The sequence below is a fragment of the Lissotriton helveticus genome, chromosome 2_1 (assembly GCF_964261635.1).
Source record: "Lissotriton helveticus chromosome 2_1, aLisHel1.1, whole genome shotgun sequence".
Taxonomy (NCBI): Eukaryota; Metazoa; Chordata; class Amphibia; order Caudata; family Salamandridae; genus Lissotriton; species Lissotriton helveticus.
Genome location: NC_136059.1, coordinates 1,737,064,176 through 1,737,087,470, shown reverse-complemented (window position 1 = coordinate 1,737,087,470; position 23,295 = coordinate 1,737,064,176). Strand labels below are relative to the sequence as shown.

The following is a 23,295-nucleotide window of genomic DNA, read 5'->3' as shown; positions in this document are numbered from 1 at the left end:
CTGGTCAGAGATGTATGGTGGTATCACACCTGAAACATGTGCGGACAGTGTACTTAACAGGAGTGGGAAACTGATAATTTGACTAAAGGAAAAAAAGCAAGCCCCACAAGAATAACTCCAGCAAGCCTTATGGGAATGTTTCCTGATGGGACAAAGGCCAATGCCACTGCCTAAAGAGACAGAACGCTAATCGCCTCCGTTTTTTTTATCCTGTGTATGTAGTATTGAAGTACTTCTTGTTGGATTAACATTATGTACTGTCTGGTCAGCAGTTTGTTACTTGATTCTTCTTGACTGCTCAGTCTAGAACCCCCCCCCACACCACCAACCGGATTAAGCCTTGCACCGCTCGACTTCACAACCATCAGAGCATAGTGCTAAAGGGGCCCACTAGGTGATTGGGTTAGTCTCCAACAGCAGAGTTAAAAAAAAAAAAAACGGGTAAATGACTGGTTTATACAATCTGAGCCCGGGACACCCTGACCTCCCATGGACTCCTGAAAAAGTTCCTATAACGATTCCGATACATCCCAGTGTGCTTCCTCTATAGGTTACCAGTGAATAAACAGATCTTGTTTAGGACACTTTGCATGTAGTGCATAAGGTACTTGCTGCCACCTTTGCCACCTTTACAGAGTATCTCTAATCTCGGGTTCAGCTCTTCATGCGTGCTCACATGCTTAGTTCCTCTTTTCAAGCACTTTTGGCGCTGCCCATGATCCATGGCACTAGAGCAGGCAGTCACTCTTTCTTGGTTCTCACTCCTAAACCCAGAACGGCACAGTAAAAGATTTTACCCACGTGACTGCATGGTGAGCACTGGGACCCTGACAAAGCAGCACATTAAAAGCCAGACCAATTGGCTTTGCCATGGCTTGTTTATTATTATGATTTTTACTTTAATCAGATCTTGGACTTTAGTCTTCGAATTAGTTTTATTAATAATATACGTATGTAATGAATGGTTGGGGTTGAAAATTGATAATCCACCATCCAGGGCGCATTTTAAAATGGATGACTGGTGCCATTTCTTCCATGTCAGACATCTTCTTTATTTCAGGAAAAAAAAAAACCAATAACTTTAAGCAATGAATCATTTGTTTTCTGTACAAATGTGAAATTGTTTTATTTTCGAAAAACCTTTGCGAAATGCACTAACAAGCACCTGCAGGAAAACTGCCCACATCAAATACATCTCATTATGTTGCAGATAACTGCAAGTCTGAAGGAAATTTAGAGTTAGTTCATTGTATACGAGTTTGAGAAAATAACGAAGTTGTCTTGACTGCTTGTGCCTTAACCTGATTAGTTCCTCATATGAGAATCATGTGTAGGTGAAGCGAAATGTTAGACATGTAACAAATGCAATGTAGATTCCGATTCCCTATTTCCATACTTAGCAGGTGCTTTTCTACTGGTCTTTAGATTCAGATACTCCCTTTTCCACGAGTTAGGAGGGTTGGGTGCGCTCTTTATGGGGGAACCGACCTTGACTGACTTTAATTTTGAGACACTTAAGAGTACTTTGTCTTTGCTTTTATGGAGTTTGAATTGCAATGAATTATGCATTGGCTATTGCATTCATGCATAGATTACAACTAATACTAAGTTTGTAACGTTGCTACTCCATTAATAAACCACTTTTTTTTTTTTTTTTAATTAATCACTGTCTTCCTTGTGGATTCAAATGTGCAATGGAATGTTGTTGCAATGGATTGGATTTTAATGTCAGCCTCAGCCAGAACTAAAGATTCCTCGGAGATCACTGTCTGAACTTGAATTTACACCGAGCAACGCACCCTATCACTTCACAAATAAATTCAACAATTTACAGCAGCATGGGCATTTTCTGGCCTTGTTTTTGTCTTTCCAACACAGGCAAGAAGATGGCTTAGAATCCAAGAAAGGGGAGGGGGGGTGGGAGGTGGAGGTTTAAGGTTTTGTTTTAAAGTGTGTTGTAGTCTGGGTGAGAGTTAATAACGTTGCAGAAATGGGTTATGGTTTTCTAGAATGTTAAGGGCACTGTGCTGCTGGGACTGAAACCCGAGGGAACAATGAACCAGACGTTAGAGTGCCAGCGGACCTCAGTTACCGCAGGGCAGGGCTCAGGAACAGTGACTTGTTCTGGGCCTATTAAATAAACGAGCTTTAATTACTCACCTGACATTTCCGATTGATTATCGAAAAGTGACACCGTACCATCTCAACTGATCGACTACTCGAAGGAAAACGAAAAAAGTAATTCAACCGTGCCCAACCTCTTCAAGCTTCTGTGGAGGATTAGCTATTCAATGCAAGCTGGGCAAGACTGGCGTGCCTGCTACTCAGGTCTGCCCCGCACCAATAGTGTAAGATGGCTGGCATCTATGCCAGGATAAACTGAGTGACCAAAATGTGGATTCAGAGGAACAAACAAGCAAATAAACAGAGCCAAGCTCTAACTAGGGTGACTATCATAGGGGAGACTCCCTTGCGTAAACTAGCTACCGAAATGTACACAAATAGTTTCAGGTTTTAAAGTCGGGAGGTATGCAGTATGCTCCAAGTATCAATCTACAAAGGTCACATCAGCCATAAAACGCTACACCACGTGACACTTCATTAGCAGCTCTCCTAAAACATTTTTTAAATAAATCCTGTCATAAAGACAAATCATATTTAAGGGTCGATTTTTAACTGATTTTGATATTTGTGGAGCTCCTTGGTCAACATGGAAACTGTGCTGAAAGAGCAATTGTTTCCCCAACCTTTATTTCAATGTGTTCTGAGGAGGGGGAGCTCTTTCGCCAATGGGGAAGGTGAGGTATCCCTGAGTTTTACCCAATTTATGTGAAAATAGTGCCGTCAAATGCCCTATTTAAAAATAAAAAAATAAAAATCGCCTACCAAGTTCACTGGGCACCAATGCCCTCTGTCATTGGCTAATATTTTATCATACAAACCTCCTGCATTTCGCTATTCTGTTCGGCAAAGCACAAAACAGTATTTCTCCTCAAGGAGAAATTAGTTGTTAGGTTGGTGACTGCCCGACTTCAGCAGTAACCAGCAGATAGTAACCAAAGCAACAATTCCCCCCTAGATGGAACACTGAATTGCCCAAGCATCAGTCAAATGTGCAGTATTTCCTACACCTGCAAACGTCATTTGATGCAACATTAGAAGCGTAAAGACTGCCAGCTGCTAAAATAAAAGCTACCCTCTGTAAGTTTATAACCAGAAGTCAAACATCTAAGCGCTCCGTGCTGTGCCATGAACATACTTCACCAAACAACCTAGTAGGCCAAGATAGGCAACACGATCGAGGCCACTTCTACTCTGCCAATAACAGCAGAGTTGAGTTTTTTTTTGTTTCATCAATACACAGATCTTGGCAAAACCAGGTAATGGTCAACAAGTGTGGATGAAAGAAAGGTATCCTTACCACGCCAGCCCAGATTGGTGCTCTGGTGTTGCTTAATGTGGATTCCTTGCGGAAGGCACCATCCATGAAGCCGCTGACTACCGTAACTCCTGCGCAGGCAATCTGGCAAATCCCCAAGATGATCATGCTCCTCTGGTTAAAGATGAAATACCGGTAGCGATCCATTGCAGCAAATGATCCTGCGCAAAGTATCCGCTTTATAAAACCCTGGGAGCAGAAGGGCATGGGTTACTTGTGAGGAGCAGGATCAAATTGCATGCAACATTTTTAAATGGTGTGAACACATCACCAGGTGATGCTGAAATGTGGCTCATTTTTCCTAAGTAAGGTACCAAAAAATTTGTAACACCACTGTTTCAGAATAGAAAACTATTGTATTTTAAGACAAATGCATAGAGCGCACATAGTCAGACGTACAACCCTAAATTGCCGAAAATAGGCAACAGATGAGCAACTTTTGTATTCACTATCTCAAGAAAGGATCCCTATATTGGAATTAATAGTTATATGCCCTCCGTTTTATGAAGACAGAATTGTAGATGGGAAGTGAGAGTAAAGATTTTTTTTTTTTTTTTTTTTTTAAACCAAGGGTTTCTGGAGCGAGATGAACTAGACATAGACCGCTCCAAACCCATTTACTATTGTGAACAGGCTTTTCAAACTATGTTATTTTAAACATAGATATGTACAAAACCAAAGGAGAGGCTCACATTCAAAGACTGAGCATGGTTATATCACCGCAGTAGAAAACAAGCTATTCTTCTCATTATTGCAATTGAATTACCGTAAATATTTTGAAATGCCCATTCAGGATAGGCGATAGCATGCAGCTCATTTGTAATATTTTATTTCCCCTTCATGGTGTATCTTGGAAGATCACTACTGACAAGTGACTTCAAAGTAGGTATCCTGTTGCAGGTATACTCCTAAAGTGTGAACGCGCAGGAGTATTGAATAAAGGCATTCCTGGGCATGTGAACGTCTCAATATTATTTTTCATTACTGTTTCCACTATTAAACCTTACAAATGTATCTATATAGGAGCCAGTTGCTCACTTTAGGGGGCCTCCAATCACAGCTACTATGGGCCCAGACAACTGGTGAAACAAGTAGAACCTGCTGCGTGAAAGGACTGTGTGAGAAAAAAATAACATTATGAACAGCTTTTATTGTCTTAGCGCCGGGACACACTGTGGAGTAGCCGTGCTTTTACAAGTGCCAAGTAACATAACATATGTAAAAATCTGCATATCTCCATGTGCACCAATATGTTCTAGAATCAAATTTGGATGTTGTTTATTATTGAGCTGAAGTGTCCTACAGCAAGCCCCCCGCTCGCTAAGTTTTCTTGGCTGTAGTATGCCCAGACCCAATTTATTCAAGGCCATACATTTGCACATTTCTGCAAATCATAACCTCGTTTTCAATAATGGCAACTGCAAGTAGGATTTAGAATAATATGCCGAGCTCAGTATTGTATTCAATAACCATATCTTCTCCCCCTCTGGAATGTCTTGTGCTTCCTCTAGTAAAAGATCCCACCTCATGGGATGCGTTTCTGCTGAAAAGTAACAATGTGTCATGTGATTAGGTTCTATAGGCATGTATTGGGAGAAAACCTACTGTACTAAATGAAGAAAAGAACGCCGGGTGCCAGGAAGCTAAATTAAGCTAAGCTGGAACCCTGCGTTCGGCGGAGTCAGGCGGCGTTTGGCAGCGTTCGACAGCGTTCGACAGCGGAGCGAAGTGAAGCGGGAAGCGGGGCTTCACCACTGCCGGCCCAGAGTCCTGTGACCCCTCGACCTGTGGGCGGCCGAGAGCAGGACCTGTGGCCTGTGACCCCCCGCTGGAGCGGCAGCACTAGTGGCCGGGTGTGGCGAATCGGTTGCAAAAGCTGCCGCAAAAGCCTGCCGTGGTAGTGGGTAATAGGAAGAAGCACCGTGAGGGAAAAAAAAAAACGGAGATTTAGCATTTAAGGATTTCCGCTCAAGAGTTCCTCTTCAGCGAGCCTGCTCACCACCACCAGCCACCTGTAATCATCACGCCTGCACCGCATGCCCAGTTCTTCTTCACCCCCCCACCCCAGGAATCGTGCTTGCCTGCTGGCCGAGAGTTGGGAGTGCAGTAGAGAGTCGTCACCACAGCAGCACAGCAACAGCCAGCGAACCGCAGAGCAAGTTGTCGACTGAGATGCCAGGCTGCTGAACGCAACTGACCGGACTTGACTCGATCCAGTCCAGCGGCTTTCTCCCGGCACCTCCCGGGCTCCCGGGCTCCACTCGGTACTCAGCCTCACGGAGCACAGCATCACCTGGCCAGACTAGAGTGGACCCGCAGGACACCAGCACACAGCAGGCAACAGCAGCACGGTGAGAGGTGTCAGCACCAGCGCGCTAATTGGCAATATCGGCTCAAATGTATTAAGCACACCCTTCAAGCGCTTCTTTCCATTTTCTTGCGCCAGTAACAGATCAAGTCTGACAAACACGCAATCATGGATCGGCTCACCTGACAACGCGCATTAAGTCTGAGCCCCGTCAAACACTGGGCAAAATTTGTCTATCAGTACTTTTTTCTGTAAAGCTAAGTATCAACTGGACAGACTAACGGCGTACTAACAGCACACAGTGCACGCTCGGGGAAGCGAGCCCCACAAAATACCAGGCAAAAATTATCTTCCAGTATTCTTCCAACGTCAGAAAGAGCAGTCATCCCAGCCACACACCGCAACAACACCCTGCCATCTCCCGGACGGCAGCTGTTCCAAATTAGAGGGGGCAGACAGGCTTGGGAGGTGGAGCAGGAAGTAGAGCGGAGGTGGTAAGAGGGAAAGTAGAATGAGGTCGGGGAGAACACGAACAATCCCTCCCAATAAAGCAAGAAAGATTGCCAAGGCCAAGACCAAATCCCCCACCACTCAAATTGAGGGAAGCGCGGCCGCTTCACTAATATCACCTGTATATTCAATTTTCAGCAACCTGAACCCTACCGGCAAATTTACCTTTCTGAAAGACCCAATGACAGCCATTTACGCAATGCCGATAACACGTAATGGGTTGCAAAAACCAATGTCACCTAAAAAAGTAGAATTGAAGTCAATAGATACAAGGACTCCTCCAAGCACTCTGAGCACCAATGCAGACAGGGCAAATGGAAGAGAGGAAACACCCAAGTGTTCGCACGCCACTCTGGAGAAAAACGTGTTTCAATTTCAAGCCCAAGTGCACAAGGAAAATAAAAAGCAAGACTCAATTTTAAGGCAAGGACAAGAGAAACCTTTAACAACCCACACAGGATCCATTAAGTCTATGGATCACCACGGTGAAGAACACACAATAAGACGTTCACCCAGTAAAAAAGATAACAAAAGAGAAAGAATTTCCGCAACTTTATCACTATCATCCAATGCTATAAATCAAGATCAAATAATAACGGGAAGCCATGTGGCTCAATCCATAAACGAGGACTGTCACTACTCCAGTGCGCATGAACCACCATACAGCCATTCAACCCAAAGATTGGATTCACGCATGATCCCAGTAATGAATAAATCAATAGGGAATACAAAGGAACCCACGACACAAAAAGCCTGCTTGGATATCCCTCAAACCGAAAATATTTGGAAAAAATGAAAATTTAGCAAAACAATCATCACCGAAATGGTGGCCCAGGAACAAACAGGAACCAACTCTGAGGGACTAAAACCCCCCTACAAAACAAATATCAATCAAAAGGAAGATCATGGAGTAACACCAATTGGCTGGTATACGAAAACAAAAACCTCTCCAAACAGAGCCATCAAGTAACAACATATTTGAGATATCCAGAGGACTGAATCTGGAGGAGGCCATCAATGCTCCAACAGACCCCCCAAACGTGATCGACTCAGGCGCTCAAATGGAACCCTCAATAATAGAGATTTCAAGTGTCTTAACAGCGGCTAACGTAACAATAACAAAATGCCCTGAATCGCGCCCGGGAACGCGCCAGAAGATTAAAGTGCGGCAGAATGACGTAACGTCTAATAAACAACTCCCACAGGGACCTTCTCCTAACAGCAACACAGGGGACCCACACCGGAAAGAAAGCGGGCCGGACATAAATAAAAACTTGGAATCAATAATCGCATTGCATAGTGCACTGGGGTGCATATTGGAAACCTCAATTAAAACCCTTAACATGCAGACAGACAAACTCGACATCCAGATACATCTCATGAGCAACATGGAGGAATACATATCCAACATAAACAAAAAGTTAGACACCATGGCCACCACTTTCAACATTACCATGGATCAGATACAATCAAGGGCAGCACCCCAGTCATGCACTTGCCACCCAATATTGGAAAAACTACAGGATCTGCCTTCAATACTAAAAGACATATTACTGGAATGCAAGCATGCTAACCAGAACAACAATAGCACACCAATCGGATGGGACCTTATCTCTTTCGAAACTTGCAGGAGCCTACAAAAGGAGCACCCGGTTAAACCTAATGCAGATCAAGTGGACGAGTCAGCACGGCAAACAGCAGTGGAAAAGAACAAACCAAACAAACTAACAATGATCCCAGATGATATAACAGAGGATCCTAAAATAACATGCGGAGCATCCCTTAGTATACAAAACAACGATTGCAAATTATCAGGAATGGAGCACTCAAACCAGGATTGGGCAAGTATCCAAAAAGACCTTAAAGGTCTAACCAAGCGGCAAAAAAAACGGGCAAGAAAAACCAGAAATCAGATGTCAAACTGTCTGCCAGCAAATAAGCAGAACCTGGTTACTTTTCCCATCTTTAATCAGGCAAAAAGCAAACCAAAACAGGAACTTAACATTAAAGAGGGGACACTCCACCCACCAATCGGGATAAGCAAAGAACACAAAAACAGGAACAACCAAGAAGAGGGACAAACATCACTGAGTACAAGCCAAATGATCAAGACCCAACCGACGACAACAGGAACAGCAAAGCATACGGAGGGGATCGTCTTTCCAAAAACACCAGGAACCGGGAACTCCAGTCACATTGACCTATCAAGCTCAACACCAGTCGCAAGCGCCACTGACTGGAGCCCGGCCCAAGGCCCAAGCAATAACACACCACCAAATATAACTGCAGAAAGTCGGCTGGACGAGCAAAAAAAAATCAAAGTCCATCCCCTGTCAAAAAAGGTACATTGCTCACGAAGACAAAAGTCATCCTATGAAAGGGATCGATCTGTATAACAAATAAGAACTAAGTAATCAGGGACCCAATTGGGTACCGACCAAAGGAATGGACAAAAAACAAAAAGCTCCATCCATTCGAGTCATCATACCAAGTAATAACTCAACTGCAGGTAAAAACGTCATTTTAACAACTGATAACCTAACTCCAAGGAAAAGTGATCAAAAGATCAACAGACAAGTAAGAACAAAGGTGGACAGAAACACGCATGAACAAATACAACTTACAATATTTACAGGTAACAATGACACACGACAAACAACAGAAACCACAAAGGTTGAATGGACAGGATCGTGCCCCGGGACGGCGTCCACACATAGTAGGCATCACCCAGAACAGGTCGGCCCAAAACGAATAGGCCAGGAAGTAAAGGCCGTGGCGAAAATGCCACCCACGGAAACCCCGAATGATGGGTATAATCAAATAGCGCAATATCTCCACCTTAACGCAAAGGTCTATGACGATCACAGGTCAACAAAACTCCTATCAAAAGACAAAGCACAGACTAGCAGTGATCGACCTACGGAGAAGCAAACAGTTACAACAGGAAAGATACTTTTCATTCCCAATTACGAGCCCCAAGGCACTCAAGATCTATTAAATCGAGGGAACATTCTCCATCGGACATCCTGCATCCCGAGCCTTAGCCACTTAACAACCTCGGATTTACTATCAATTGAATTTATTTCGTTAGGGGACAATGTGGCTAAGGAAGGCACGCTTACCATCTGGAGGAACGAAGAAATAGTAAAAAAACATTCTCACAGAAATGCGTAAGTTCGAAGAGTGGGGAATCACGCTGAAAGAAGAAACAAAATGGGGTTATCCGTCACCCCTGCTAAGAAAACGTGGGAAAAGAGACGACGGCAAAAGTAGAATCACTCATTCAGTACTGCAGGGCGCCAGGGGGCCCGAAACCCCCACCAACAATCATTGGAAACAGACATCGGGCGTCAACGGCAACTGAACCCACTGCGAGGCAAGTGAGACCAAAGGAACCCCAATAAAGTTGCTCTCCTGGAACATCGCAGGAGCGAAAAACATCCTAAACCACAGTGGAAAAACAGCCACCTGGGATCAATATGACATCATAGCACTGCAGGAAACGTGGTCAATGGAGCCAATTGATATACCAGGAAGACTATGTTTCCATGAAAGCGCGACGCGTCCCCAGCACTATGGGCACGCAAGGGGAGGACTTTCAATATACATAATTACTGCACTGAAGATCAGCGCCTCGCAAATGGACATTTCAGTACCAGACATGCAAATCATTTAACTGGCGCGTATAGTTAAAAGCAAGACGAGAACAATCTTAATTAATTTATATGCCCACCCGAAAAAAATCGACCAAAAGGGACCTCTTCCACAGTTTGGTTAATGTGGTAACTAACACCCGCCTTGAACATCCAAGCTGGGAAATCCTAGTTACGGGTGATTTCAACACCAACCTTCTACACCAACCGGAAGACGAGGATAACATCTCTGTAGCAAATGAACAGTGGGATGTCGAACCCCAGGTGATTATATCGGCCAAGACGACTGACAAAGTGGGTAGGCAGCTGATGTGAGACCTTGAACTCCTTGGCCTGCGGGTAATAAATGGAAGAACCAAACACGACAAACCCCCAGACGCCACCTACTTAGGCCACAACGCAACCTCCATCCTTGACTACACAATAGTAACACTACCCCTGCTGAGTCTAGTTAAAAAATTTCAAATAATCTGCTCACTAGACAGTGATCACTCAATGCAACACATTGAGATGAAACTGAGTTCTTCCAGATACGTTAAGGCACCAACCATACCAGGTATAATCTCAACAATCAACCTGAAGCGGCTAAGGTGGACGAGCAACACTCTACCTCATATAGCATCAGATGCTAAGAAATTACTCAAAATATCCACTGCAAACAAGGACCTATGCTTAGAAACCTGGTCTGCATTCCTAGAACGATTACCAAGGTCCAGTAGTAATGCTAAAAAGAAGATCTATCCTAAGCCCGATTTTGAACTTACAAAAACTGCACTCTCCATGAAGAAACACCTTCAGAAGCTCACAAGACGAGCGCAGGTACAAAGGGCAAACCCAAGCATTTGGCAAGATGTCCGATCAACAAGGACACAATACAAGAAGCTGGTCTGGCTGGAAAAAACGAAAAAATCTAACGACTTCTGGGCTAAATTGTTGCATAACATTAAAAAAAATCAGATTCCAGGGCTTTCTGGATGCAAGTCAATTCTATTAACAGATTCAAAAGGGGGTGGTGATGGACAGAGTATCTGAATTAAGCAGAACACTCCTACCCAGTCAAAAGATCAGGGCTTGATCCATCACCGTTTTTTAGCTCACTGCACCATCCCAGTTCAGAACCTGGCTACATGCAAATTAGTCTGACCCTGGCCCAGTGCATCATGGGAACAGGGCAGACCAAACTACCAAGCCAATTCTTTACTGGAAAGGAAACAAGCTTCCGGGGACCGGTTTCTGGCATTACAGCCGTCTTCTGCCCGGCTTGCTTGAATCCTGATGGTGCAGTGAGCAAGGGAATCACATCTGAGCATACCCTTCCACACTTATGGTGGCCAAAATGATTCAAAAGGGGGTGCTGCCAGAAACCGGTCCCCGGAAGCTTGTTTCCTTTCCAGTGAAGAATTGGCTTGGTAGTTTGGTCTGCCCTGTTCCCATGATGCACTGGGCCAGGGACAGACTAATTTGCATATAGCCAGGTTCTGAACTGGGATGGTGCAGTGAGCTAAAAAACGGTGATGGATCAAGCCCTGATCTGTTGACTGGGTAGGAGTGTTCTGATTAACTCAGATACTCTGTCCATCACCACCCCCTTTTTTAAATTAATTCTATTAACAGAGCAGCGCACCCTGTAAGCAAGACATGCATCGCTGAAAATGACTGGGCCCAACATAGTCGATACATTCTCAATAAAGTCAACCATAAAACAGATAATGTCAACAACCGCATCGGAAACATCAAGTGCTACGAATCAGGAAAGTACGATTGCTTCTAGCGCCAATGGCATGACCATCAGCCAGGAAGACTTGGGTCTACCAATACGGACTGAGGACGATTGCCAAATACTACAAATAATCAGGAAAGGCAGGCAAGAGAGTGCGCCGGGCCAAATGGTATTCCGCAGGCAATATACAAAGAGGACCCCAAGTTCTGGGCACGCAAATTTAACATCCTCTTTCGGTCAATTAGCAACTCAGGTTGGGTCCCGGAAAGCTGGAGGGGCGCCATCATTAACCCCATCTATAAAGGCGGAGACCGCAAAAATTCAACTAATTACCGCTTAATAGCCCTGATTGACGCGGAATCTAAATACTACGCATCACTGGTGCTAGCTGATCTAACACAATGGTCGGACATGAATAACAAAATCCCGCTAAACCAGACTGGGTTTCGTCGCGTGACAGGTACCATGGTAAATGCAATGGCGTTATGCTTGATTGGTGAAAAAAGTCTACAAAACCACCAGGAACTTTACACCTGTTTCATCGACTTCAAGGCGGCCTTAGACTGTGTCAACAGGAAATTACTATGGGCCAAACTGAAGCAGCAGGGCCTGCCAGACTCAATCCTAACGCCGATCATTGACCTGTATAGTAACACCTGGATGTAAATGTACAGGAATTTATATAGCGCAAATCACCGAGCGGTTTCTAAGCGCTTGCTTAGGGAACCCGTCCTGGTATTCCCCTGTGAGATAACCCCAGCAGGGTATCCGCAAGGTGAAAGCCAGGCATCTCGCCGCGAGGGGCCATTGTGGAGATTAAGCAAGCTATTGCCCAGAGTCGCAGAGTGTGAACCCGTGAATCGAGTAGGCACCGGAGCAAGAATTGTCAAGTCCATGGACATTTTAGGACTCAAGACCCTGCCGAGCCAGGAATTGAACCCTGGTCCCGGGCTGACCTCTGCTTCCAGGTCTGCCTCCTCTAACCAGTGAGCCACACTTCTCCACCTGGATGCAGGTAAAGATCGACAATGGACAGAGGCTAACCCGAAAAATCAACACCTCTGATGGATTAAAGCAAGGCTGTGTGCTGGCCCCCCACCTCTTTAACTTATTCATGGCGGACTTAACAGTAAGCCTTGACCAGACCAATGCTCATCCACCGTGGCTAGGGAATCTCTGCATAACACACCTGTCCTATGCCGACGACGTGGTCCTATTAAGCCAGACAAGAATAGGCCTGCAACGTCTACTACAGGAACTGACCCGCTACACCAAACAGAACTTGCTAGCAATAAACAGCACAAAAACAAAGACTAAGGCTATATCCCGACGCCACAAAGCACAACCAACCTTCACCATAGACAATGTCAAGCTGGAAGCGGTAGATAGCTACAAGTACCTTGGGATACTACTAGACAAGCGTCTTAACTTTACCATGCATTACAACAGCATGGTAAAAAAGGGCACAGTCCTATTGCACGCTTTCAATAGCTTGGCGACAGTACTCAAAGGCCCCCTGGTCTCCCCCCTGTTAACAACAATGAAAGCAAAGCTACTTCCAACTATAGCGTACGGGAGCGTCCTACATCACGGCAAGAGCGCACAACTCCTGGACAAAATTCAAACGAAAATCTACAAACGTGTATTTGCGCTACCTAGCAATGCATCACCCACACAATTAAGACTTGAATTTGGCTTGCAATCCCAAGTGCTGCTGAAAAAGTACGAGACCATAAAATTTTGGTACGATGTTTGGATGAACCAAGAAATTGCGCTACATCGTGCCTTGTGGACAACAATCAGTAAAAGTACTAACTCTCACTACGCCAAGTACCTCAAATCTTCATTAGAATCAACCGACTTGATTGCACTTTGGGAATCCAAGATTCCAGTACTCTCCTTCAAACAGCTGGTAAAGAAGGCCGCCAACAGGCATTCGCTGCTCGACGATAAACTAACTTTCAGTCGCCGGTCCCATGCCTGGATAACAATTCAATCATACAAAAAACCAGCACAGGCAGCCTACCTAGACCTTGCATTTTCACCAGTCATCAAACGGAAATACCTCAATTTAAGACTGGGTAGCTTCCCAACAAATACTGAGTCACCAAAGTGGAAGCCCCAAGAATGTGATGGATGCGGTCTATGTGGCGCAGGAAGACAAGACTTTATCCATCTGATCTGTATCTGCCAGGACCTGATCCAGGAACGTCAGAGCTGGTTAAAAACCAAATTTAAGGAACATGGAACATGCACCTGCCGGTCGGCGATCACACTAATCCTGTGCTCAGCAGATCCGCAACTCATCTGCAGAGCTGTCAAATTCATTGACAATTTCGAGAAAAAACAGAACTCTCGTAAAGTCTTGAATCTGAAAAATGCTTATTATTTTAATTCGAAAGACACTTATTTTTTATGGCACACTTAGTAGTGCAAGTAGTGCAAATCTTCTATGTTTTAGTACATTGCCGTATATATACTTTGTAATGGTTTTCATTAACTATACAATAAAGTTTATATTATATATTACTGTACTAAATGTCAAGTATTTCGGTATTAGGCTCCCGCTGACCCTTTTCTTGCAAGAGCTTTGGTCAGTTCAAATAATAATTTTGTATTTATTTATTTGCGGTGTAGCTTGCTATTTTTGCATTAAATACATATGAGACTGGAGAGCTTCCCACCATGCTGTTTTATTATTAACACGTGCTTGGGTTGCACCATCTAAAATGCTGCCACGGCGCTTTCCTTTAGATGTACACCTTTGGCAGTTCTTCAAGAAATGGTCTTTTAAGGGTTCTAGACTATGAATCACCATAAACTGCACATTAGCCCATTGCTATATCCTGCTCCTCTACCATTTCAAAATTAAAGGTAAATTCATCACCAAGCAAAAATAAAGACGCCGAAAGAAGGTCTGTTTGAAAGCTAATTCATTAAGCAAAAATTGGTTTAAAAGCTATTTCAGTAACATTACTCCAAAAAGAAGCATTGAAAGCACAAGGTCATCCAGATCATAACTGACCTGCAAATACCAGTGAGAAGCAATTCTCCTGGGAATGTAAATGAAGGCATATTGGATCTTGTAGAGCCGAAACAGGTACATGGGGTGGGGGTGAAATGTATCCGTAATCCATTTAGTGATGGAAGTCAGGTTTAGAGGCAGATACAGAAGCAAAAATACAGACAGTCTTGTAGCGTTCTAGTGGTTAGCCTCGAGGGGCGAGTTACTGGAAGCACCACCACACAATGCATCACTCTCTGGCCAGGCGTGGCCAGAGAGCTATAAATAAATGGGCCGGGGTCGCTCGTGACTTCCGGTCCCAACCAGCAACCTGTGTGGACGTGCTCTTCACTATTAATATTGTAATGCCAAACCTGTATGCCCTTGTCCTGTATCTTCACTGTCTGGCAGCTCCTGTGGCAAACCTGTAGTCCCGCTCACCAGCCGCGAAACTGGCGACGAGGGGGGATCTGGTTGGTGATCCTGAGAAAAAGCTGACGTTTCACCGACCCGCAACAACCACGCCGGGCAACGAGCGTACATGATCTTAGCTCGGCAGGGAAGCGGCGCTGGCCTGGAGAAACGGCACACCGACGCCAGCGCGAATTGCCGGTAAGCCGGAGGAAGCGCCTCGTGCCTCACCCGGAGCGCCCCAGGCCCAGGCAAACAACTCCGCACCTAATCTGACGGCGCGCGCATGCGCCGTGAAGCGAGAAGGCCGCGACCACACCCTGAGCCACACGCCCCAGTGCACAGGCGACCGGGTGGCGCTGCAGGCCTCACAGAGGGCGCAAAAATACGCAGAGCGTGCGGTCCACCGACCAGACCACCCCAAGGAATAAAGAGGCCCAGAACTCACATAAACAAGCCCAAGCCAACGCAAGTGGTCAGAGAAGACTGTCAACCACACAACAGAGCACACAGGGCTGAACAAGAGGGTCGGAGCATACCCCGGGCAAAGAGAAATGCCCCAACATCAAGAACAAAGTACTCACCAAGCAAAACACAGCAAACAAGCATTGGCGAACCAAAGAAAGGAAAAAGAAAACCACACAGACTGTGTGTAGAGGGAGTAGAGGCCCCAAGAAACAAATCAAGCACGGACATCACAGGGCACAGACACGGCTACTGAGGGAGAACCATGTCAAATCCAGGAGGCGCAGCACTGCAGCCAGCCGCCCCACCAGCGGCAGCACACCCAGGGCACCCAACAGATCACAGCGCTGCCCCCATTTAGCGAACTTATCGACCCGGCGACAGCATCACCAAGGTGGAAGGTATGGGTCAGCCGCCTGAACAATTACTTCATAGCCACCCGAGAGACAGACGAGGCAGTTAAAAGATCGCTACTGTTACACTTTGCAGGTGACGAAATTTATAAGCTGTTTCAACAACTCCCGAATACCAGTGCCGCCAATGACTACGACACTGCAGTCACCGTGCTCAACACGCATTTCGATCTCCAGCTTACTCCACACTATGAACGGTTCAAGTTCCGGCAAGCAAGACAACGCAAAGGAGAATCAATGGACACATACCACGCACGCCTCAGGGAACTAGCCAGCACATGTACCGAGGACGACCAAGCCAAAGAGGTGACGGCGCAGCTAATACAGGGATGTCGCAACAAGACACTGCGGACGTTGATACTCCGCCAACCCCGGATTACTTTAGAAGATATACTGATTCTCACCAGATCACACAAGCTTTCAGATGCAAGAGCGACGGCCATGGAAGCAGCGCTCACCTCCCACTCTGATCAAGCAGTCAGCGTCAAAACAGAGCAGGTCGATGCTCTCCGAACATCGACGTGAGGAGGCAGAGGAAGATGGCTGACGAGAATCGCGCGGCGAACCTCGTGTGGATGGTGTGGTCGAGAGGAACATCCCCCAGAGAACTGCCCAGCCAGAGGAAAATTGTGTTCAAAATGTGGGATTCCTAATCAGTTTGCAAGCGTGTGCCGAGGAAGCGCAAGGGGAAGAGGTGCTACAGGAAGTCGGCCGCCGACAGGAGCAGTGAGAAACTTGACGCTGGAAGAAACCACAACACCAAGGCAGCCAAGAGGCTCAAGTCGGTGTCCGCAACGCCTGTCCACAGAAGATGACGAGGAATGTTACTTCGTGTCGTTCGCAAGTGATCTCAAGAAAAGGCGAAGACCGCAGCCAAAGTGCAACATTGAGATCGACTGGTCTAAGGTAACTGGCCTGATAGACACTGTGGCGACCGTCAACGTCATGGGATCACAGCACTACAAGAAACTAAACCCAAGGCCGACACTCACACCGTCGAAAATCAAGATACTGACATATGGCAGCAAGACGCCGCTCCCTCTCAAAGGGAAGATGACAGTTCAAGTGAAAACAGAGGATCATGAGGTGACGACGGTGTTCCACGTCATAGATCGGGGGGTTGCCGATATACTGGTGGGGAGCCACACTGCGGAAAATTTAAGCCTGATTGCATTTGCCAATGCAGGCAGTCAAACTGCTACAAGTTGACGACATCCTAGAAATGTTCCCTCAGCTGTTCAAGGGACATGGGAGAATACGACGACCACCTGTGAAGCTACACATAGACAAAGCCATCCAACCAGTGGCGTTGAGACACCGTCGGATCCCATTTCATCTGAGGCCGCTGGTCGAGCGAGAACTTCAAGAACTAGAAATACAAGGGGTCATTGAAAAGGTGACAGGCCCCACCCCCTAGGTGTCACCCATGGTGATCGCAGAAAAAACAAAACAACCGGGCAAAATCAGAATCTGCATCGACATGAAGATGCCAAACCAAGCGATCAAGCGGGAGAGACACCTAACCCCAATGGTGGATGATATCTTAGCAGACCTCAATGGAGCTCAACGGTTCTTGAAACTGGATCTCAATGCTGGATACCACCAACTCACTCTGGCGGAAGAAAGCAGGTATATAACCACTTTCTCAACGCACTTGTGACTCAGGCGATACAAAAGACTCAACTTAGGAATATCGTCTGCGGCAGAGATCATTCAGAACACAGTGCGAGACATTCTATCCAGGCAGAGTGGGGTCCTTAATGTTAGTGACAACATACTAATACACTCCAAGACCATTGAGGAACATCACAGACGACAGAGCCACCCTCCAGCGGCTGGCAGAGCACGGGGTGACGCTCCACAAGGACAAGTGTCAATTTTTCAAAAAATCCATAGATTTTTTGGGGATATGTGTTCAATGCCGACGGAGCGCAAGTAGATCCCCGGATGTCTCAGGCCATACACCTTGCCCCTGCACCAAAGAATGTGTCGGAAGTGAGGAGCTTCTTGGGGATGGCGACGTACTGCGGTTGTTTTATTCCAAACCTAGCAACTATCGCAGAGCCGCTGCACAACTTAGCAAAAAAAGGAAAACCCATGGAGGTGGACGGCAACAGAAGAAAAGGCTTTCAACCAAGTCAAGACGGCTCTGCTGGACAGCACAACGATGGCATATTTAGACACAGCTCGCCCCACAGAGTTAATAGTAGATGCCAGCCCAGTTAGTCTAGGGGCACTGTTGACCCAGGAGACAGAACCTGGTGCATGGGTCCCTTTAGCGTTCGCGCGCAAGTCCCTCACCGCGACTGAAACCCGCTACTCCCAGATCGAGCGAGAGGCACTCGCAATCAAATGGGCCTGCAATCACTTCCACCTATACGTGAGCGGAAACCCATTTCGAGTGGTCACGGACCACCAACCACTCCTGCCACAGCACCACATCCTCCCCCAAGAATTGAGAGATGGGCAATCCAGCTGCAACAGTATCAAATGGAGTTAGTCTACCGACCTGGCGCCAAAACCCCGGCGGACTTCCTGTCTCGCCACCCAGCGGCAGAGCAACCAACCAGTGAAGAACAAGAAGTGCTAACGGAGGATTTCGTCAACATGGTGTCACAGTGGTCATGCCCTCAGGCACTCTCACTGGATGAAGTGAAAGCACACTCCGGAAGAGACGTCTGCCTCCAGCATGTCAAGTGCACTAAATGGTGGATCTTGGGCCCAGTTCCTCAGAGACCTCCAAGGGTGGAGTGAGACTGATCGCAGTCGTCTTGGGAAACTCTGAAAAGTAAGACACCAACTCAGCTCGACAGAAGATGGAATCATCCTAAGAGGCTCGCACATGGTGATACCACTCAGTTTGCAAGAACGAGCAACAACCCTAGCCCATGAAGGGCACCAAGGCGTCAGGCGAATGAAATCCCGAATGAGAGAGAAGGTATGGTTCCCGGACCTAGAGGACCACGTTTAATCCATAGTACGTAACTGCCGAGGGTGTCGACTGACCGGGAACTCAGAGGCTCCAGCACCAGTCCTAACTGAAGAACCCGGCGCCCTCCACCATGGGCCTGGCTGAGTCTTGACTTTGGGAGCTTCCCAAATGGGAGAGTCACCGCCGTCATAGTGGACAGCTACACCACGTACCCCCTGGTGGAGGTGCTCCTATCCACATCTTTCAACAACCTCCAACCAGTCCTGGAGAAGGCTTTCGCTCTGTTCGGAATGCCCCACGTCATCAAAACAGACAACGGGCCCCCATTCCAGGGCAGCGAGTTTCGAGAGTTCTGGACACATCTTGGGATCAAGCACCATCGCATAACACCCCAGTGGCCGCAAGCGAACGGCGAAGTAGAACGGTTCATGCGTACCATTAACAAGGTGCTGCGAATTGCAACAGCGGAAGGCACGGACCCTGAGAGCACGCTGCAACGATTCCTAAGGGGCTATCGCAGTACACCTCACTGCACGACACAGGTGTCCCCGTGGTCACTCATGCTAGCTAGGCCACGAAGAGATATGCTTCCAAGAACTGAGAGCTAGTCCCACCAATTCTATAACCCGGCAAAGACACAGGTAAGGAGACATCATACAAACGACAAGGCGAGCAGAAAGTGCAGGGCGAAGGTCCGTGTGCTGCACCCCGGATGCTCGGTGTTGATCAAGAACCGCTGGAACACTGGGAAGTTCCGAACACCCTATGAACCCGGTGTGTGGGTGGTAAAGTCAGCCAGCGGGACAGCTGTCACAGCGGAACGAAACGGTGAGACCGTTACAAGAAATGTATCGTGGATCAAACGAGTCCCGGACATGACCCGAGACCAGACCCCACCAGACCGGGCAGAAGAATCGGGAGATGCTGACCACGAGATCGAGGGCGAGGCGCCCTGCACCTCAGTAAGATCACAGGTACCTGAAGCTCGCAGTCCAGACCAGCGACCGGTGGACAGCATGCGGTCGAGCCCACATGTCCCACGTGAAATGCCCCGTCACACGTATGGTCTCCGGCCTAACCCAAAGCCTAGCCGAAGACTAGTGGACTTAATGTGCTAGATTGTATTGACTTTATTTTGTTTCAAAATCCAACCTGGGATTCAGCGTTCTAGTGGTTAGCCTCGAGGGAAGTGTCACCGGAAGCACCACCACACAATGTATCACTCTCTGGCCAGGCGTGGCCAGAGAGCTATAAATAAATGGGCTGGGGTCGCTCGAGACTTCCGGTCCCAACCAGCAACCTGTGTGGACGTGCTCTTCACTATTATTATTGAAATGCCAAACCTGTAGGCCCCGTCCTGTATCTGCACTGTCTGGCAGCTCCTGTGGCAAACCTGTAGTCCCGCTCCCCAGCCGCGACAAGTCTTACATGGAAAGGCTGAAACTCAGTGGACAGTGTCCGCAGTACTTTAACAAGGACATCAAAGTCTTTCCTAATAGGATGCAGCTCTTTCACCTCACAGGAAACAATAGCTGTTCAGACTCCTCCATATTACACTTTTATGATGGGTGCATGATGGTAGCACCGGGAGGCTTGCCACAGCCGACGCTACCTAGTCATACAATAGGGGCTGATTAACGGAGCGTTTGAGCAAATCAAACACTCACCCCCAGTCAACTGATCTGGGTTTAATCCATCACCTTTCTTTAGCTCACTCCGCCATCCCAGTTGAAACATGGCCATATGCAAATCAGTCTGACCCTGTGCCACACAGGCTTCATGACCCTATTCTTGCCATTGATGATGGGCAAAAAAAAGACAAGAAGAAAGGGCGAAGGTGGCAACCTTTCATCCAGATACATTTAGCTCCTGCACTTCTTGGGGAACCCTATAATCTGATGCATTCTTCATGGCGTTAATACTGATAAGAGCAAAGAAGCACTGCTTCACTAAACAGTGAACGTGGACAGATGATATAGAGGTGCCAGACTGCTTCCCGCATGGAGTCTGCAGTACATTCCCCAGCAGTTAGTCAACACTTTCCATGATCTGTGAAGGACAGAGGATGGCAGATGTAGGAGAAGCAGGAGTAAGTCACACAGTCCTCAGTCTGTGGCATCATCTACACATTGAGCACAACCACATCCCCAGAGCACTCTAGTTCATTATTGCAGTCAGGCAAAAAAAACATGCTGCCCTCATACATCCGTTGCAGATTCCACAGCCCACACTACATTAATGAAATAATGCTAGGGTGTTGCACAGTTAAAGAGAGAATTAATTGACACTCACTGCCGTAAAGGATGTTTTACAGCTTGCCATGGATACAAAAACCTTTCGCAAGTTCTGAATAGATGATCAACCCCCATCATTTGAAACTTACTAGGACCACCTTGGCATATTCTTTTTGGAATTTCTATCTTGGGTGCCACAAACTAATAAAAAAAATCAAAAACAATGGGATCCAAAACAATGGGATCACTTTACACTTGCTTTGTGAGGGAAGAGGATTGTTTTTTTACTTTAATGCATCTTCAGTCCAGCCGTTTAGAATAGGATTGTTTGGATGTTTTGGGGAGGGAGTGCCAATAGACTAGTTGAGGATATTGAAAACCTACTTTTACAATTGGGGGGAAAAAAACAAATTATTGTGTCCCATTCACAAACGTAAGCTGAGTTTGTCTATCTTGAGTTGGGTTGAACACGGAATCTAGATACAGGCAAGTCTAACCCCTTCATCTTTTGGACTTCAGTATTGTTTAAATACAAGGTCACCTCTACTAATAATTTTATGGTAAGGGACTGAGCATTCCCCTGCATTGCAAAAGATGTGGCTGCTCTATATTAAAATCGTAGTTGTGTGAATTCGTAAAGGGTATATGGCATGATACACCAAACATTTCTTAGAAGGCCTATAAAATAGGTTTCTACACTAACACGCAATGTCAGCGAGTTTCTCACGGATATCAAACTAGGCTTGAACTGGACTTCCTCAGTCTGGTGTAACTGGTCCTTTGCAATAGTCATTACACTTCACCTCCCTCATCCCAGTCATCACCAACGAGGTAGTTTCCACTTCGCCAAGTCAGGAAAACTCTAAGAACCTAAAATAAAACCTTGCACACCACGTAGGGGTCTCAGATGGGTTTGGCTACTGCTGTCTCGCAATACTGCTAGACTATTTGCCATTAAGTGTTTCCTCTGAAAGGTTTAAGAGAGGACACTGATGAAAATTAGTTGGCACCAAGCATTCTGTGGCAAGGTACTGTTCATGATTTATATTCATAAGCTTCTTTCAGAGTTCAAATTGAGGATGCAGGAAACAACTTTCTGGAAATGCGACCGCTGTTTATGGCAACTAAGAGGAAAGAACATTTGTAGCGGTAAGATGAAGCACTCTTGCATGTAAAAGGGAGGTGCTGCGTTCACCCATGCTACAGATATTGCTTTAACGCAGCATTTCTCACCTTTTACGTGGGACACAGGTAAGTGTGTGGAGATTTTTCAAGTTGGCAGTGCACTTGTGCCAATTTGGAAATATTATGACAAGTCACAATTGTAAGACGAGACATGCTAGCTCATCCTCTTCCCCTTCTTTTCAAAGCCATTCAAATAGAAGTCTCATCGCTACACAGAAAGAGGCGGTCGGATATGACTGAAGAGGAGAAGTTAAAAAAAAAAAAAAGTTAAATGGTGGATCCTGGCAAATCATCTGGAACCCTATCTGCCTAGTATCAGTCCAGACCAGGTCGGATTTATCCACCACCGCAAGGGCAAAGGCAATATTCGTTGTATAGCCCACCTTTTAGAAAAAGCTCAATACAGAGGCATTAGTGTCTGTTTGGTGTCGTTGGACCCGCAGAAAGCATTTGATCAGGTGGATTGGTGCTTTCTCAGGGAGGTCTTACACCTAATAGGATTAGGCCCTACCATGATATCCAAGCTGATGGCCCCTTATTCTCAACCGACTACACGTATCCGCATTAATGGCCATCTCACTTCTCCCACGGCTATACGTAGGGGCACTAGACAAGGGTGCCCGCTATCCCCACTCTTGTTTGCCCTGGTGGTGGATCCTCTAGCAACTGCAGTACGCTGTTCATCCAACATCTCGGGTATTCCTTTTGCGGGATATGAACACAAGATTTCTTTATTCGCGGACGACCTTCTCTCGTCTCTTAATACTCTGGCTGTATCCCTTCCAGAATCAGCATCACTCCTGCTCTGCTTTGAAGAAGCATCTGGCTTAAGGATCAACTTAGCCAAGTCCCTTGCCCGGAATCATACCTCCTTTCTTTAGAGATTCAAGAATTACAGAAACTGATCCCATTGAAATGGTCTGAGAGTTCGATAAGATTCCTAGGATTGGGCCATACTCAATGAATGAATGAATGAATAAATATAAATTTAGTAAAGCGAGAAATTAGCCCAGGGGCATCA

General features: G+C 46.3%; 1 protein-coding gene across 3 annotated transcripts in view; it reads right to left on the bottom strand.

The window, feature by feature from the left end:
- The window catches only part of LOC144818874 (uncharacterized), a 181,898-nt gene that overhangs the window by 144,172 nt on the left and 14,431 nt on the right, over positions 1-23,295 (bottom strand). For all 3 annotated transcript variants that reach the window (XM_078676691.1, XM_078676693.1, XM_078676692.1), the window contains exon 2: positions 3,422-3,628. In XM_078676691.1, coding sequence (XP_078532817.1) covers positions 3,422-3,586 — 165 coding nt within the window. In that variant the 5' untranslated portion in view covers positions 3,587-3,628. The remainder of the gene's footprint in view (positions 1-3,421; positions 3,629-23,295) is intronic.